The sequence below is a fragment of the Solea senegalensis genome, linkage group LG4, assembly GCF_019176455.1.
Source record: "Solea senegalensis isolate Sse05_10M linkage group LG4, IFAPA_SoseM_1, whole genome shotgun sequence".
Lineage (NCBI taxonomy): Eukaryota > Metazoa > Chordata > Actinopteri > Pleuronectiformes > Soleidae > Solea > Solea senegalensis.
Genome location: NC_058024.1, coordinates 26,151,484 through 26,169,528, shown reverse-complemented (window position 1 = coordinate 26,169,528; position 18,045 = coordinate 26,151,484). Strand labels below are relative to the sequence as shown.

Sequence of the window (18,045 nt, the reverse complement as noted above, 5' to 3'; positions counted from 1 at the left end):
CTTTTTTTTCTGACTTATGTTCATGCTTTATTGATATTTTTTTGAATCCGTATTAATATTTTATCAACACTTTATAAATATTATATGAACTATTACAAGTTTACAGTCATTTTGGCTGTACATTTAACAGTAACCCTGTTAAATGTTGTGCTATTACCACCACTGTTATACTAATGATAATAATTCATTTATCATTGTTAAACCGTATTTATTAATGTTTATAAAGAGTTTATTTTTAATAGAACATATTTGAAATTTACATTGAACGCAAATAATAAAAGGATGTTAAATAACAGGACAAATAAATGAGAAGTGGTGGTTTTAAGCAACGGATGTTAAAAATTCAGTCAATGGGTAAAACACTACGTATGTGTCAGGAGACGTCAAAACAACTGTGCAGCCGAATCCCGTAGACTTGTTCTCGCGAGAAGATATTTCGCCCCCAAAGTAATGGACGTCGGTGGCAACGGTGGTGGGCTACCTGTTAACAACAAACAGAGAGCCATGATACCAAATAAAAGCAGGGGCGAATTTACCCGCAACCCAAGAAAGGACTCAGAGGTACGTAGACACGACTTTGTCATTCACTGGAAGCGAAACATGACTTTAGCAGCTCCTTCAAACGCTGCTGTGACACACAACGTTAGCCTCTTTAGCTCTGACAGGCTAACATTTGTAGAAATTAATCCGCAGTGTACACTAACATGAGGAATAAAGGCTACAGCAACGTCTTTTTATTATTATTGTTATTTTACCAACAGTTCGACGGGGTTTCATTTGTAGTATATGTTTTAGTGCTTTCATCTGATGTTGAAGAGCAGCGTAGCATAGCTGATATGCTAGTAAACCTAGCACCTGCTCTGCTTGTCAAGATCCTTTATTTGTCATTCCACATGGTATTTGTAAAAAATATTCACGTTGTAGCGAAACTATGTTTCTCACCAGCTTCTCTCAGTGCAAAATAACACAGTAAAAAGTACAAAGAAAGCTAAGACTAAAACTAACACCCTTAAATACCTGACAAAAATATAAACACTATACATAAGACTCAACTTAGCGACCTGATGAAAGCTGGATATTTTCTCTATTTTCTCCTCTTAAAACGACCGTCTTTTCTAACGTGGTGCCTGGTGTTGTGTTCACAATTTGACGAAAAGTTCGCCACATTTTTGTTCAAGAAACTATACATTTTTGTGCCTCTGGAAAAGGCTACACCCATTTCCAGAGTGCAGACTCTGTCCTGTTGTACAGGACAGCACTCGGCTGCACCTCTGTGGTGCAGATGGATTTATTTTCATGCCCTAAATCAGTGGTTCTTAAGGAGGACCATCTGAGAAAGTATTGAGCTTTTAAACGAACACCTTTGTCGCTAACACCATTGTTTACAGTGTTATAAAAGTCTTAACCACTGAGCCACTCCACCACTCCACTTTTCACAGAAGGCAGATTCAATCCCAATCAGATAGTTTGCTGACAGACATTGGTTTAGAGAAATTAGATTAAGATGGAGCGAATTACACATATCCAATTACTTAACACATACTACAGTTTAAGAACGATGGATGACTGATGTGTCAGTCCCTATAAACACATAATATATGGTGACTGAGGTACAACCTTTGTTTCAGTTACAGTAGACTCTTAAATCTGATCTTTTCATACTTTTCTCAGTGTATATGTCCCTCCAGCTGTAATTATGTGGTTTGTGTGTTGGATCAGGTCTGGTTTGTTTTTCTGACTCTTAAAATGTGTCAACAAAAGTTTCTGTACTCAATCTCCAAATGTAATTTAATCTGTTTGGAAAAAGGTTTGTTCTAGGGCTACGACAACCAAGTGATTTGTGTTTTAAACGAGTATTTTTATATATAAACGTTGTAAATGTATTATAAATGTACTAATGTCTGATGTATGTCTAATAATGACTGTGTCCTGTCATGTGCCATAGGGGCTGTCTGAGTCTCCAGACCTGGAGTTTGAATATGCAGATACAGACAAGTGGGCTGCAGAGCTGTCAGGTGTGTGGCTAAGGCTTACATTTTGTCATCATACATACAAGATATAGAGATATCCTGACTCATGTCAACCAGGGGTTACTAACATATTCTGTATGTTTGTTCGTTCCAGAGCTCTACAGTTATACCGAAGGCCCTGAGTTTGCTCTTAATAGGAAGTGTTTTGAGGAGGAATTCAGAGCACATGGTATGTAACTAAACTTAGCTTGTCAAATCTTGATGGGTTAATCACAAACCTTTTCATAGAAAGCACACTCTGTAGCTGTAGTTCATCCCTTCATGAAATGTACATTGCCAAGTTTTTGTTGAATTGTTATCCCCACCTCTGATGTGCTTCAAGTGTCTGAGAAGAAGTGGACAGAGCTCGATGAAGACCAGCACAGAGCTCACGCTATGCGCCTGTTGGATAATCTGGAGGTTATTGCTCGGGAGAAGAGGCTGAAGGTTGCAAGGGCCATTCTGTACATGGCTCAAGGTGAGTCCACATCACCCGCTTAGCAATGAATGATGAGCAATGAGAGAATTAAAAACCTTGCTAAAAGTGGCATTGATCATTGAGGGTTATTTACATTTGCTTCGTCTCTAGGAACCTTTGCTGAGTGCGGCTCTGAGGCTGAGGTGCAGCACTGGATGAGATACAACATCTTCCTTCTCTTGGATGTGGGGACCTTCACTGCTCTGGTGGAACTACTGAACATGGAGATTGAGTATGTTTTCTGTCCATTTTTTATTTAGCCTCATAAGAAGAGACATTAAGTTAAAAACACAACTTTTGCTACAAAATATTAGTGAAAACCCCCCAATTCCTATTCATAACTGCTGTAACTTAAATATGTATGAAAGCCAATACAATAATTTGGTTTCACCGCTAAAATTTTCTATTTTCACCCCTGTAAAGATCATAATGAGAGAAAAAAAATGTTGGTTGTCTCTACAAAGTTACAAGTTCATATTTTGTCAGTAAATGTTGCGGTGACGCTCACATGATGTATGATCCATTTTGTTTCTTTCAGTAACAGCGCTGCCTGCAGTAGCGCTGTGAGAAAACCAGCCATTTCTCTTGCGGACAGCACAGATCTTAGGGTGCTGCTCAACATAATGTACCTGATGGTGGAAACAATTCAACAGGATGACCTGGCTGACAAACCCGAATGGAAAATCATCAGGGAAACGTTCAGAGCAGAACTGGGTACAGTTTTATCAGACTCTTAAACACTGTAGTCATATTAAAGACAAATACACAATCTGACATATAAATTCATTATTTCTCTACTCTAGGATCTCCTTTGTACAACAATGAGCCCATTTCTGTCATGCTCTTTGGTATGGTGACCAAGTTCTGCAGCGGCCATGCCCCCCACTTCCCAATGAAGAAAGTGTTATTACTATTGTGGAAGAGCATACTTGTAAGTCATGCGAATCTCAAGTCCTCCACATTATTCTACAGTGACATTTGTAGCTGGGAGACATGGTAAACAGTAAATATCCTCCTCCCCATTTTGTTTCAGTTCACACTTGGAGGCTTTGAGCAGCTCCAAAGCATAAAGGTTCACAAGCGTGAGGAGTTGGGTCTCCCGCCTCTCCCGGAGGACTGTATCCGGGTTATCCGTAGTATGAGAGCTGCTTCTCCTCCTGCTTCTGCATCTGATCTTATAGAGCAGCAACAGAAACGGGCGCGCCGTGAACACAAGGTAATCATTCCTGCTGCTTCCTGCTCTCAGAGTAAAACATTTTGGTTTTAGGTAGCTACATTTTAGCCACTACCTTGTCAAATTCTTTGATGTTTGGACATTTTTACTGGAGTGAAGTTAATTTTATATATATTATATTTTATAATGTATTACAAACATTTATTCAGTTAAACTCATAGTGCACGCATATGTAAATAAACCTGGCATAATAGACTTCCTTTTACAGCTGATATTTTCCAACATGAAATAGTGGGATGACAAATGCAGGTTTTACCAGTAACATTAATTAGGGTTCTACTCCAGGTTTAAGTGGGCCAAAATAGTCTAAATACTTGACACTATAACCTGTAGAAGCTGTTTTTATTTCTGAAAATGTTGTTACTTGAAAACTGAATACATGTTTCAGGTTTAATCCGTGTACACTTGTGTGTTCAGGTCACATAATCAACACTTAATGCTAAGACACTCAAAGTTAAAAGTCATTTCTGTAAAATTACCCACCTTGACCAACATGACACAAAGATGACATCAGTCCAAATCAATCTACCCAGAGCCGATACATCAATTTTTTGTTTGTTTGCACAGGCTCTAATCAAACAGGACAACATGGACGCATTCAATGAAAAGGACCCGTACAAAGCTGACGACTCGCGCGACGACGAGGAAGACAGCGACGACAACGACAACTCCATAGAGGCAGAGACGTTCCCACTAGAGAGGGACGAGGTGATGCCTCCGCCCATTCCTCACCCCCCGTCAGAGAGGATGTCCTTCCCCAAAGGTCTGCCATGGGCTCCCAAAGTCAGGTACTGTTCACTCTGACTGGAGAACAATACTGCATTTGTAATGACTTGTAAGAAGTGGAAACGAAGGATAAACATAAACCTCAGATAAAGTCTTGCTCCGATTCTGACCATATTGTCTTCTCCACCACAGGGAAAAGGACATTGAAAACTTCCTGGAATCTAGTAGAAGTAAATTTATTGGTTACACACTTGGGAGGTACGTAAGGATCACGGATTAACACATTTTGCTTATTGTCCTGAACGAAAAAGAACTTGCTATATTTTACATATGTGCCAAAATGATGTCTGACAGCCTACTTATTTCCGTGTGTGTCTTGCAGTGATACAGATACAATTGTTGGCTTACCCAGGCCAATTCACGAGAGCATCAAGACATTAAAGCAGCACAAGTACATCTCCATTGCTGAGATGCAGATCGCAAAGGAGGAGGAGTTTCAGAAAACCCCTCTGTCTGTCGTGAGTGGAAATCGAAATCTTTCACTTTAATAACTTGATCAGAGTTGTTGTTAAGATGGCCGTCTGTACATTAAGAAACGCACTCTTTCCCTCATCATGTAACATTCTGTCGACGTTGTGGTTTTCTGTTTCCTCTCCTTCAGGGTGAAGAGGAAGTGGAGATGTGTGCCACAGAGCTGCTCTATCAGGGAATTCTACCCAGTTTGCCACAGTACATGGTGAGTTGTTGTTTTTCAGGCTGTCAGCTTAAAGGGCAGTTAAATCAATAACTAACGTGGATCATTCCTGGACACTCAGTGGAGTCCATTTGTACAATTTGATATGGGAATTGCACTCCCTTGTGGTGAATCTGAATACAACTAAAATGAATCGTGTACATCAATAAAACGATTCACATACAGTAAATATACAATATAAAGGTTAAAGACTGATTTTATTTTGAGTCCCTTGTTCATTCATACTAATCGTAACCAAGCTGAGGAAATTGACTCATGTCTAATCTAACATCTGACATCAAATACAGGAAACTGAAGTTTGTAAATCACTCACTCTCCCACACCAAACCCCATTGAGAAAAACAGTCATTTTAACTTGTGGGGACATGGGAGCTGCTGGTCTACTGCTGCCTCGTGTGGTCAGTTTGTGTTACAGGTAAATCTAAATGAAGTACTTCAAATGCCAAATTCACAAAATAAGATATTTGAACTTACTGATGGAGGCAGCAGTGGATCAACAACTCCTGTGGGCTGTGATGTTAAAATCACTGATTTTCTCAATGGGGTTTGGTGTGGGAGAGTGAGTGATTTACAACCTTTACATCCTCCACGTGAGGGTCACGGGGGGGGTCATCTTAAAGTCTAAATCCCTGTAATTATTCTCTACTAATACTTCATAAAGGCAGCAGAATTGTGGATTTTTGGATACTATGTGACAAGTGACGCAGCCCTTGCAGATGTGAACTTCCATGTTCAAGCTACTTTGTTACTGATACACAGTGTATCCATCTCCCTCGACTCTCAGATCGCTCTGCTGAAGATCCTGCTCGCAGCAGCTCCAACCTCCAAGGCCAAAACAGACTCCATCAACATCCTGGCAGACGTGTTACCAGAGGAGATGCCGTGAGTAATAATGTAGATTTTAGGGGCTTTCCACACGAGTCCAGGTGAATGCGGCGATTTATCCACAAGGAAATTATGATTTTTTTTTGGAGCACTGTGAAGCTATTTATTGATAATCTCAAAATGTTACCCTTACGTTTTCATGTAGACGACCAATACAGTACTTAATCCCACCTCTTTCTTGCTCTGGCTGTCGCTGTTGTTGTCATCCTCCTCTTGTGTTTGGAGTTTGTTTGGTCTGTTCACTTTATGATAACTTTCCTTTCCTTTAGAGCTGAAACAATTATTCAATTAATCGATTAGTAAATTCATCGTCGATTAATCGATTTGAAGCTTTTTTCATGATTGAAGAAGATTTGTGATTGTCTTAGCTTCTTAAATGTGAATATGTTCTGGTTTCTTTGCGCCATATGACAAAGAAATCATTCAAACTGAATCATTTTGGTTTGTGGACAAAACAAGACGTTCGAGAACATCCTCATTTCCAGGTTTGACAAACACTGATCAACATTTTATGGACCAAACGATTACTCGATTAATTGACAGATTAATCCATTATTAAAATAATGGGAAGATTTAGCTCTACTTTCCTCTTCCCCCTGGCTTTCTTTATCCCGTCCCTGTTTCTATTATTGTATACATTCTAATGTGTAGTGAAGCTTTATTTTTTTTTAAGTCGCACAACCACTTGTGTAGGGGACTAAGAAAAATATAGTTTAGGGAAAGTCCTGTTTCTGTGTGTAAGAGGCCTTAAATGGCTTCAACTGTTTTTCCACTCTCTTCTGGAGTGTGGCGTTATTTCCTGAACAAGGATCAAATCCTAAATTTAGTAGAGATATAACTTAAACATAAGCATGTGAAATGAGCGTTCTGGATCTGCATGATTCAGAGTGTTTGTAACTCATAGTGAACAGTAGAGACTGGGGGGTTTCTCAGCTGAACTGGTGTGACTGTCTGTCTGTCTGTCTATGTCTGTCCCTGCAGGACCACAGTGCTGCAAAGCATGAAACTAGGTGTTGATGTCAATCGACACAAAGAGATCATTGTCAAGGCGATCTCTGCGGTCCTGCTGCTGCTTCTCAAACACTTCAAACTGAACCACATCTACCAGGTACGGACACCACAGCTCCCTAGTTCAGTGGTTTGTGTCGAATGTTTAAAACCGCTCCTCGTCTGATTGTTTCTTTCACTTACTGAATAGCTCTCTCTGTGTCTTCACAGTTTGAGTACATGGCTCAACACCTGGTGTTTGCCAACTGCATCCCCCTCATTCTGAAGTTCTTCAACCAGAACATCATGTCTTATATCACAGCAAAGAATAGGTAATATTTGAATTATAAATGTGTCATTTGTGTGTTTTGTGTGTTTATCGAGTGTATCTTACTGCTCTCAACTTTCTTTTTCCACAACAGCATTTCAGTACTTGACTTCCCTTACTGTGTTGTGCATGAGCTCCCGGAGTTAACTGCAGAGAGTCTGGTAAGTGTTTTTTTTGGTGTGTTATTATAATAGTTTACTTGATATGTGTTGTACTTTAATTTATTATTTATGTTGATGTGTATGATTTTTTAGGAAGCGGGAGACAACAATCAGTTTTGCTGGAGGAATCTGTTTTCCTGTATTAACCTGCTGAGGATTCTCAACAAACTGACCAAGTGGAAACACTCCAGGACTATGGTGACTGCATCTGACTCCCCACATTTAACTAAGACAAATTTAAAAGGGTGTCGCTCTAACGGAAATAATTTCTCCCCCAGATGTTGGTTGTGTTTAAGTCGGCTCCTATCCTGAAGAGGGCACTGAAGGTGAAGCAGGCCATGATGCAGCTCTACGTCCTCAAGCTGCTCAAGGTGCAGACCAAGTACCTGGGACGTCAGTGGAGGAAGAGCAACATGAAGACCATGTCGGCCATTTATCAGAAGGTCCGACATCGCCTCAACGACGACTGGGCTTATGGAAATGGTGAGTGGTATCTTAAACATTCAGTGATAATCAAAGCTTCTGTCCAGATTTTTACTGGCTGATCCTTTCAGCTCAATACTCCCTTCTGGAAAGGGTAACCAGAACAAGTACGGCGGGTACAACTCAACTGTCTTTCTGAAGGTTTATTCCACATACACAGTTAAACAGCAGTTAGACAGCAGTCATTTAGTAGTTAGACAGTTAGTAGTTAGTTAGACAGCAGTTAGTTAGTTAGTTAGACAGCAGTCCGTTAGTTAATTAGGTTGTAAAACCGACAAGTCTTTCAGGTTCTGATGATAGATAGATTTACATAGGCACATACGAAGGTTAATATATAACAAAAATTGGCTTTGACAATGCAAACGCACTTTAAAGGCAACGGTGCTTTGATACCAATTACAACAATGAACAGATAAATAGAATGAAAGATAAATAGCTTTGCTTGCTAGAAAGTTCTACAGCTTCCATTCTTGATTTGTTATTCAATCAAGAATGGAATGGATTCTTTTGTTCACCCCTGCCTGTAATGACGTTTGTGTGGTTGGGCAGTCTAGCCAACAATATGGGGGTGTCGGGGCAGGACGCAGGAGGCAGGAATGTCCATTTAATGGTTTATTTGACGTGAACAAAGATGCACAGGCACAAATTCCCTCATAGTGCTTTAGTGCGACTTTTAAAATGGGAAGAAATAAAGTGATACCAACTATTACTCCATCTCTAATGAACACAAATGGTACATTTGACAAATGCTAAATAAGGACCATAGTCTATGCTCTACAACCAAGTGATGCTCGAGAGGTTACACCTACAGGAAACCGATGCACAGCGTTATTAATTTACCAAACTGCCACATGAAGAGCTGTCAAACCGGAACATACAGCAGAAATGAAAGTGTGGCAAGAAAACAGCGTTACAGAAACAGAGGAATCAGTTGTCATGTCCTCAGCCTTTCGCTCAGCCCTGGTTTTTCCACATACATCGGGGAACTACGGTGGCCTTCACGTGCCAGGGAGAATGTCGCTCTTTTATGTTTGTGTCATTAGTTTACACTTAATAACAAATTTGTCCATTTGTGCTGGTGGAAAAACACCATAAAGCCTCCATAAAGCAGTGCTCTTGACTAAAGTACATAAAGGCTAAGTCTACAAAAACTGAGCATTGTACACTTAATTAAACCTACAATGTTTCATTAAGTAATCTTTAAAAGCTTTCTATGTCGTTTTGTAGATGATTTATTGAGCAGAAAACAAATATGAAATTGTCCCGTGTGGGTCAGAATTGTTGGGTGCTGAGTTGTGCTCTTTGGTTTGCTGTCTCTCCATGAGCAGATTTGGACGCTCGTCCCTGGGACTTCCAGGCCGAGGAGTGTGCTCTGAGGGCCAACATCGAGCGTTTCAACAGCCGCCGCTACGACAAGACCCACAACAATCCAGACTTCCTGCCCGTGGACAATTGTCTCCAAAGTGTTCTGGGCCAGAGAGTGGACCTGCCGGAGGACTTCCAAATGAACTATGACCTTTGGCTGGAGCGGGAAGTCTTCTCCAAACCTATTTCCTGGGAAGAACTGCTACAGTGAGCATTATTGACTTTGATTCAGGAGTTTAGAGAAATCACCATCACTGGTTGCATTGATCAGACCTCAGTGAATGCATTGTGTTGCATGTCATGCACAGATGCCATGGATTTCCACCGTCACGTTGGATCAGTGTGAGGTTATGGTTTGACCGGGGGCCGCAACCAAATGTTTTTCAAGATAAACTTAGGTCGGTCTGGGTCATACTTTCCACATCCACGTGTGCGCAGAGGTCCACTAGAGTCAGTGTGATGTAAATCCTGTCATCTGCCCAGTATAGTACAGTGTTTCCATCGTGGTATGGTTCGGTTTGGTACGGTATTGTCGCGTTTCCGTCATGGTACAGTGCGGTTTTGTTGAGTACGGTACGGTTTGGAATGGTAAAGCCCTCAGTCAGGCTTGCGTTTCGACTGAGAAGAGTACCTGTACACGGTAGGCAGGTTGTTCACCGTGCCCGATGGCACGGTCCTATTCCTAATGGAAACGCAAAAAAATGCATACCGTACTGTACCAAACTGAACTGTTCCTTCCGATGGAAAGAAGTCTGCACATGCAGTGTGTGCTGAGTCCAGTTACCAAGTCCAGCGAAGGAGACAGTAACCATGGAAACTGAGCTAGAGAGCGCATGCGTGGAATGCTAAACTGACACGCACCCTCGTGTTCGAATGGAACCATTGGAAATGCTCTGCGGATTTGTGGAACGTGGAAAGTATTACCCAGCCCTTATCCTACACTAATGGCGTGTTTCCACTAGCGCGCCTCGTCTCACCTCGGCACGGCACAGTTATTTTTTACTTTTTCATTAGCGATAGTACCTGGAACTTTCTCAGGTTGCTCGGGCGAGGTTCCAAGCGAGCTGAGCTGATACTATGCGTGACAGCGTCACAGGAAGAGGCTCAAGAATCAAAGCGAACAATGCCGAACTGTAAATCTTGAACATGTGGGTTAAACTCCCAACATTTAGCAAGGAAATGTCTAAAATCTCAAAACAGAAGATTCTGGTGTAGTTAGTGACAGCACTGCTAAAAGCCGGCGATCGCGAGTGTTCAGTGACTGTACTGAACAAATCTTTTTAATCAACTGATTCTAATGATTCAGTTCCATCGAAAACGTCTGCTTTACAAGTCACTAGTTTGTTTTTGTCGCGTTTAAAACAAAGTCACAGCAGCCGTGCTGTGATGACTCCACCCACGTTTAGCATGGAATGGAAAACCAAACGGTGTCAAGCCGAGGTGAGGCGAGGCGGTACTATATAGTGGAAAAACACCATAAGGAAAACAAATCTAAATCAAAGTGCTAAATCTTAAACTCCTACCTGAGATTTACAGGTGTTTGCTCTATATGTCCATGTGCCTCTTAACCTGCTACAGAGGATCAGTAAACCTCAACCTCAAAGCACTACATGACAGTGCGTCAACTCTTGACTTTAAAACAAAATGTATTTGGATTTTTTTTTTTTTATTAAAATTGTGGAGGAAAAAAATGGCAGGGATCAACATACAGCAAAGTTAGAAATAAATACTGTACTTGTAAACCTTTTAAAATCTTCCTCCTTCAGAGGGGTAATGGGACGAAGAGAGTTTGTTTTTTTAGTCTGGATTTCTGTTTATACAAATATAAACATATTTACTCTGTTCTAGTGATTTTCCTAAAGGAGACATACTTGTGTTTACCTTTTTTGTGCTGTTATATTTGCAGATGATTTAAATGTTGTCTGTATTTTATTGTTAATTTAACTGAGGACTGCCTACACATCTTTTCCCTGGGACCATTCACAGACATCACAACATACAGGCTTGAATTTTTACATTACTTTGCATTTCTACATTTTAAGTATTTTTATTTTACTGTGTTTAAAACTGGTTGCACATTGCCATAATTTGAACGTTTGAAAGAAAATGAATAATTTGAGATTTGAGATCTGTGACCATAAGGGGGGAAATAACTGAAATTGCCAGTGACGGAACCATTTCCATTTGTTATTTTCTACTTTTGGACGTTGTTTTTGTTTTATTATCAAGTTTAAGGAAATGAGAATACATGTAAATCGGGGGAACGTATTTATCACAGCTTTGCGTGGTTTATATTGACTTAAATACTGTAATAAAGATATACTGCCATTCATGTTACATTTCTATTTTAAAGCTTTTCCCTTTTGTCCCACTGTGAGTTTATTAGTACGTCCTATATACATTATTTGGTAAAGTTTAATCTGAACGTGAAACCTTTAAATGCTACGGAAGAGTATATTAGGACCACATGTTAAAAATATAGAAAAGAAACTGCATGAATTCTGAGATTAAAGTCAAAATTCTGAGATTAGAGATTATAGTGTGAGTTCTGAGATTAAAGAGTCAATTTTGAGATTAGAGATTATAGTCATAATTCTGAGAAAAAAATCAGAATTTTGAATTTGTAATCTCAGAATACATGCTGGTTTTCTTTTCTTTTCTTTTCTTTTCTTTCTTACAGCATCAGTGAAATTAACGTAATAACGGCTTTGAGGAATTGTTGGCCACACCCCCTTCTTCAGACGTAAACCACACAGAGGAAGTTTCAGCGAAAGTGAAAATATCTGAGGACCTTCTTCTCCCCGTGAGTATGAACCACCTCCGCTGCACAGTTTGACACTCCTTCTGCTCGGAATGCTTCCGGAAACGCTGGGAGCGAGACCGGAGGAACGAGTGTCCCTGCAGCTGTCCCGAGTGCACGTACACGTTCCCCTCGCGACCGCAGCGCATCACCGACACCACGCTGGCTGAGCAGGTGAGAGACAGGGGCTCTGCTGGTGACGGGAAACGGCAGCGGCGGCAGCATGGGTCCGGAGGAAAGCCTCCGCAGAAGCAGCCGGAGTCCGGAAGAAAGTCTCCGCAGAAGAGAGCCTTCAGAGACGCGGCATCAGGAGACGCTCGGTGCCGCAAGCACAACCGTCCTCTGGATCTTTACTGTTGCACCAGTGACGTGATCATCTGTGCGGCGTGCGCTCAAACCGAGCACGGAGGTCACCGTATCGGCTGTGTGTCAGAGGAGCGGAGGAGGAAGCAGGTACATGAAACAGACACTTTTCTATCATGGTACGGTTTGGAACGGTGAAGCTGTGCTTGCGTTTCCACTGAGAACAGCAGCTCAACTTGTAAATTCAAACTATCTGACTTTTAACCCGCGGTTAAGTGAGCCACAGGACCTCGACGAAGGTCCTTAAAGAGACATACAAACTGTTCTTGTCGCGTCTTGGCAGTGGAGCTTGTGGTTGAGCAGCCGTGACTTTTTGGAGGCCGCTGTGTTCAGGATGACGCGCTTTTTACTGTATATTTGTGAAATAAAAATATAACTAACACGCAGTCATGCATGAGGGAGTGCAGCAGCCTTTTGACATCTTTTCCCCTTTGATGTGTCTATCTCATTTATGTGGGATGCAAAATGGCCGACTGATTGTTGAGTGGAGGCCATGGTTACGGTCTACCTTTATGTTCACCTCTGTCGATAACACCTTCCCACCAAGTTTTGGGGGATTCGGTGAAACTCAATGTATGCCAAAGTCGTAGAGCAACATAATAACAATGTGTCCATGTTTCCACCCCATACACACTCAAGGAGGAGCTGAGGAACATACAGGAGACAAACAAAGAGACTCTCCAGAAACAAAAACACAGGTGTGGGAACCTGAAGAACGTCCTCACACAGATTGAGGTCAGCGAAACGCATCTTCACATTGTTGTTGTTGTTGTTCTTGTTGAGCGTGAATGAACCCAATCGTCTGTGTGTGTGTGTGTGTGTGTGTGTGTGAAACAGGAGGAGGCGGGACAAGTGGCAGACTACTGCGAGGGCGTGCTAGTCGGTGTCATGGCCTCCATCCAGAAACATTACCTGTCAGTGCGGGAGCTGATTGGAGTTCAGGAGAAGGCAGTGGCAGATCGGGTGTCCAACTCTGTTCAGACGCTGGAGAAGAAGATCAAGGAGATGGAGAAGCGGGATGCTGAGCTGGAGAGGCTGGCTCTGAGTGACAGCGACACTCATTTCCTTCAGGTACTGTGGAACAGCTTTTTAATGTCATTCATTCATCTATTTTTTCATAATGGCTATTTCTAATTAGAAGCAAGAATCTATTGTTATTGTATTGCGTTTATTCTTCTTCTGTCCTGCCTATAATTTCCACATACACATGAATGGGTTAACTGTTGAAAAAACGATTTTAGCCAAGCCCATTTTGGAGCCTCACAGTGTCGTCATACGTTAACATAGAGACGCAGTTGAAACTTTAAATGGTGCCGAAGACTTGAGACTCTTTTCACCTCAATCAAAGTTCCGATACCTATTACAGTTTTTATACAATCACAGTTTAAGTTTTATTTATTTTTTTGGATGTTTTCAGATTTTATAATGATTGTGTATGAATCTAGTTGTGGTTCATGAAAATAATCGGGAAAATCTTGACACAAACTTTTCTTCTGCCCATAATTTCCAACCTACACAGACATTATTTACATGAAAACGTTGCTATGGTTGTTGTCTGACCCTGTGTGTTGTTTTCATTCTCATATAACTTGCAGTCGTTCTTAAAATCACCTAAAAGCGCAGAGTTCTGGTCAAACCTCTCATTGACTCTCATGTTAAAACTCTTTTAAAAAAGGAAGACAAGGGTGACATCATTTCTCTGGCAATCTCACCCATTTTTCACACATTTAAATGTGGGAGCTCCTGAAAGTCTCCTGACGCTCACACATCAAACATATGTGAATCTGTGTCATCAACTTTAAGATGCACTGCTTTCTCTGTTTTTCACCTGTTTTTGACTGTTAGAAACAGGTGTTCCTCTAAACACTCTCTCTATACATGTGTATATATATATATACATATATATATATATATATATATATATATATATATATATATATATATATATATATATATATATATATATATATATATATACATACATATATATATGTATGTATATATGTATGTATATATATATATATATATATATATATATATATATATATATATATATATATATATATATATATATATACACAACACCTGTCTGCATCTGAATGATGGATGGAACGTTCCCTCCTTTAGTCCTTTCCTCATCTTCTCCCTCTTTGCAGGAATGGCCAGCACTGCAGCGCCTATGTGAAGTGGACCGGGTCCAGGTCCGGTCCGAACTGTCGGAGGATCCACTCCTCCCCTTTGAGTTCACAAAAAGAGCTGTAGAAGAGGTCGGGGTGAGGCTGGAGGAATTCTGTAAAAAAGAATTTGCTTCAGTGACTGAAAGTGGTGCGTGTCTCTGCTGACATATGGAAAAATGATCTTCACTAATTGCTTTTTTCAGAAAAAATAAATAAATAATATTTGTGACTTTGTTCAACACACGAGACAGTGAAGTGGAACAGGAGTTAACGGGAGACACAGAGGAGGGCGTCACAGTACAACGATGTGGCAGCAGTGACTCACCCCGTGGTTAGTTTTGAACTACTATGTGATCTACTGACCTACCTACCTACCTGATTATCTGACTATCTACCTACCTGATTATCTGACTACCTACCTACCTGATTATCTGACTATCTACCTACCTGATTATCTGACTACCTACCTACCTACTGATTATCTGACTATCTACCTACCTGATTATCTGACTACCTACCTGATTCGACTATTATCTGACTATCTACCTACCTGATTATCTGACTACCTACCTACCTGATTATCTGACTATCTACCTACCTGATTATCGACTACCTACCTACCTGATTATCTGACTATCTACCTACCTGATTATCTGACTATCTACCTACCTGATTATCTGACTACCTACCTACCTGATACCTATTATCCTACCTACCTACCTGATTATCTGACTACCTACCTACCTGATTATCTGACTACCTACCTACCTACCTGATTATCTGACTACCCTACCTACCTGATTATCTGACTACCTACCTACCTGATTATCTGACTGACCACCTACCTACTGACTACCACCTACCTGACCTGATTATCTGACCTGACTACCTACCTGATTATTTGACCTACCTACCTACCTACCTACCTGATTATCTGACTATCTACCTACCTACCTGATTATCTGACTACCTACCTACCTACCTGATTATCTGATTATCTGACTACCTACCTACCTTATCTGACTACCTATCTACTACCTACCTACCTCTGACTATCTGATTATCTGACTACCTACCTACCTGATTATCTGACTACCTACCTGATTATCTGACTACCCACCTGATTACCTACCTGATTATCTGACTACCTACCTACCTGACTACCTGATTATCTGACTATCTTACCTACCGCTGACTCTGACTGACTACCTGCCTATGATTATCTGACTGATATCTACTCTACCTACCTGATTATCTGACTGACTACCTACCTACCTGATTATCTGATTATCTGACTACCTACCTACTTATCTGACTACTGATACCTACCTGATTATCTGACTATCTACCTACCTGATTATCTACCTACCTACCTACCTGATTATCTGACTACCTACCTACCTGATTATCTGACTACCTACCTACCTACCTGATTATCTGACTACCTACCTATTATCTGACTATCTACTATGATTATCTGACTATCTACCTACCTGATTGTCTGACTATCTACCTACCTACCTGATTTTCTGACTACCTACCTACCTGATTATCTGACTACCTACCCACCTACCTGATTATCTGACTACCTACCTGACCTACCTACCTGATTATCTGACTTCCTACCTACCTGATTATCTGACTACCTACCTGATTATCTGACTACCTACCTACCTGATCTGATTATCCTGACTACCTACCTACCTACCTGATTATCTGACTACTACCTACCTACCTGATTATCTGACTACCTACCTACCTGATTATCTGACTATCCTACCTACCTGACCTACCTCCTGATTATCTGACTGACCTGACTGCCTACCTACCTGATTATCTGACTGCCTACCTACCTACCTGATTATCTGACTACCTACCTACCCATTACCTGACTGATCTACCTACCTGATCTACCTGACTATCTACCTGATTATCTGACTACCTACCTACCTGATTATCTGACTACCTGATTATCGACCTACCTATTATCTGACTACCTACCTACCTACCTGATTATCTGACTACCTACCCTACCTACCTGATTATCTGACTACCTACCTACCTACCTACCTGATTATCTGACTACCTACCTGATTATCTGACTACCTAGCAGTTTTCCATGTTGACACTGACTGATGTTCTGACGTTGTCTCACAGGCATGACTTCCTCTCTGGAGCCTAGAACCAGAGCAGAGTTTCTGCAATGTAAGTTCATCATCTTGTGCTTTTCAGCACTTCACTCCACCACAGTCAAATATAACAAATCCTGTTTTCTATCCTTACATCTCTCTCTCTCCATGTCTCCATGTCTCCATGGTCCCAGATGCATGTGATCTCACCTTGGACCCCACCACAGCTCACAAGGACCTGGTTGTGTCTGTGGGAGACAAAGAGGTGAAACGGATGTCTCAAGGTTCTCTTCCATCTGTCCGTCACCCGCAGAGGTTTACCCGCCAGCGGCAGTTGCTGTGCAGAGAAGCTCTGCAGGCCGAGCACTGCTACTATGAGGTAGAGGTGGAAGGAGACAAGTTTGAGATTGCCCTCGCGTACAAAGGAATGGACAGAAAGTCCAGCACTAAACTGTCAGCTTTTGGCGCCAACGTGCACTCCTGGAGTCTGGATCGATCCTCAAGCTATTCAGTGAGTCACAACAGTCACAGTAAGGGATTCACAAAGTACCCCCAACATCAGAGGATCGGGGTTTACCTGAAGTTCAAAGAAGGAAGTGTGTCTTTCTACGAGGTGTCAGACACTATGATCTTTCTTTACAAGATTGAGGCTGATTTCACAGAACCGTTGTATCCTGGCTTCTGGCTCGACGATAAATGTTGCATTAGGATCTGTGATTTGAGTCAGGACATATAGATGCTAAGTGTTCTGGTAACACTTTATGTTACACTTCTGTCATAATTATGGCAATACCCGCTTATTTACCTACCTACCTGACTATCTACCTGCCTACCTACCTGACTGACTACCTGACTAACTGACTACCTACCTGACTTACTGACTACCTACCTACTGACTGACTAACTGACTCCCTACCTACCTGACTGACTACCTGACTAACTGACTACCTACCTGACTTACTGACTACCTACCTACCTGACTGACTAACTGACTACCTACCTACCTGACTGTATTCTTGTAAGATAACTTAAGTTAGAGACTTTACCTGATGGGACTCATGTGGCTGATGAATGAGTGAATGAGTGAGTGAGTGAGTCATGTGAGGTGAAACCATCTGCACTGTGTTCCTTAACTAAACGATGACCAGTTCTCCTGAACTGTGAGT

At 41.2% G+C, this 18,045-nt stretch overlaps 2 protein-coding genes across 2 annotated transcripts; both read left to right on the top strand.

Moving 5' to 3' along the window:
- Positions 1–416: 416 nt before the first annotated feature.
- strip1 (striatin interacting protein 1) lies at positions 417–11,747 on the top strand. The gene is made up of 19 exons (XM_044023428.1): positions 417–561; positions 1,946–2,015; positions 2,125–2,199; positions 2,353–2,487; positions 2,599–2,719; positions 3,026–3,201; positions 3,291–3,418; positions 3,521–3,703; positions 4,289–4,509; positions 4,640–4,705; positions 4,830–4,965; positions 5,109–5,183; positions 5,986–6,083; positions 7,068–7,194; positions 7,305–7,405; positions 7,496–7,562; positions 7,656–7,760; positions 7,841–8,045; positions 9,374–11,747. Exons 1-19 carry the CDS (start codon positions 451–453, stop codon positions 9,619–9,621), a joined length of 2,448 nt encoding a protein of 815 aa, XP_043879363.1. The 5' UTR covers positions 417–450; the 3' UTR covers positions 9,622–11,747.
- Positions 11,748–12,246: 499 nt separating this feature from the next.
- LOC122767884 (tripartite motif-containing protein 16-like protein) lies at positions 12,247–17,745 on the top strand (the record flags this gene model as incomplete). The annotated part of the gene is made up of 7 exons (XM_044023429.1): positions 12,247–12,663; positions 13,213–13,308; positions 13,411–13,644; positions 14,730–14,898; positions 14,995–15,081; positions 16,908–16,955; positions 17,074–17,745. Coding segments are annotated over 7 exons (1,593 nt in total), but the record flags the coding sequence as incomplete, so codon positions are not given.
- Positions 17,746–18,045: the final 300 nt, after the last annotated feature.

Excerpts from the sequence above, each read along its gene's own strand:
- strip1 (XM_044023428.1), top strand. The coding sequence starts at position 451 with ATGGACGTCGGTGGCAACGGTGGTGGGCTACCTGTTAACAACAAACAG. Across the intron at positions 4,966-5,108 it reads AGAAAACCCCTCTGTCTGTC|GGTGAAGAGGAAGTGGAGAT; the intron begins GTGAGTGGAAAT and ends CCTCTCCTTCAG. Across the intron at positions 7,195-7,304 it reads AACTGAACCACATCTACCAG|TTTGAGTACATGGCTCAACA; the intron begins GTACGGACACCA and ends GTGTCTTCACAG.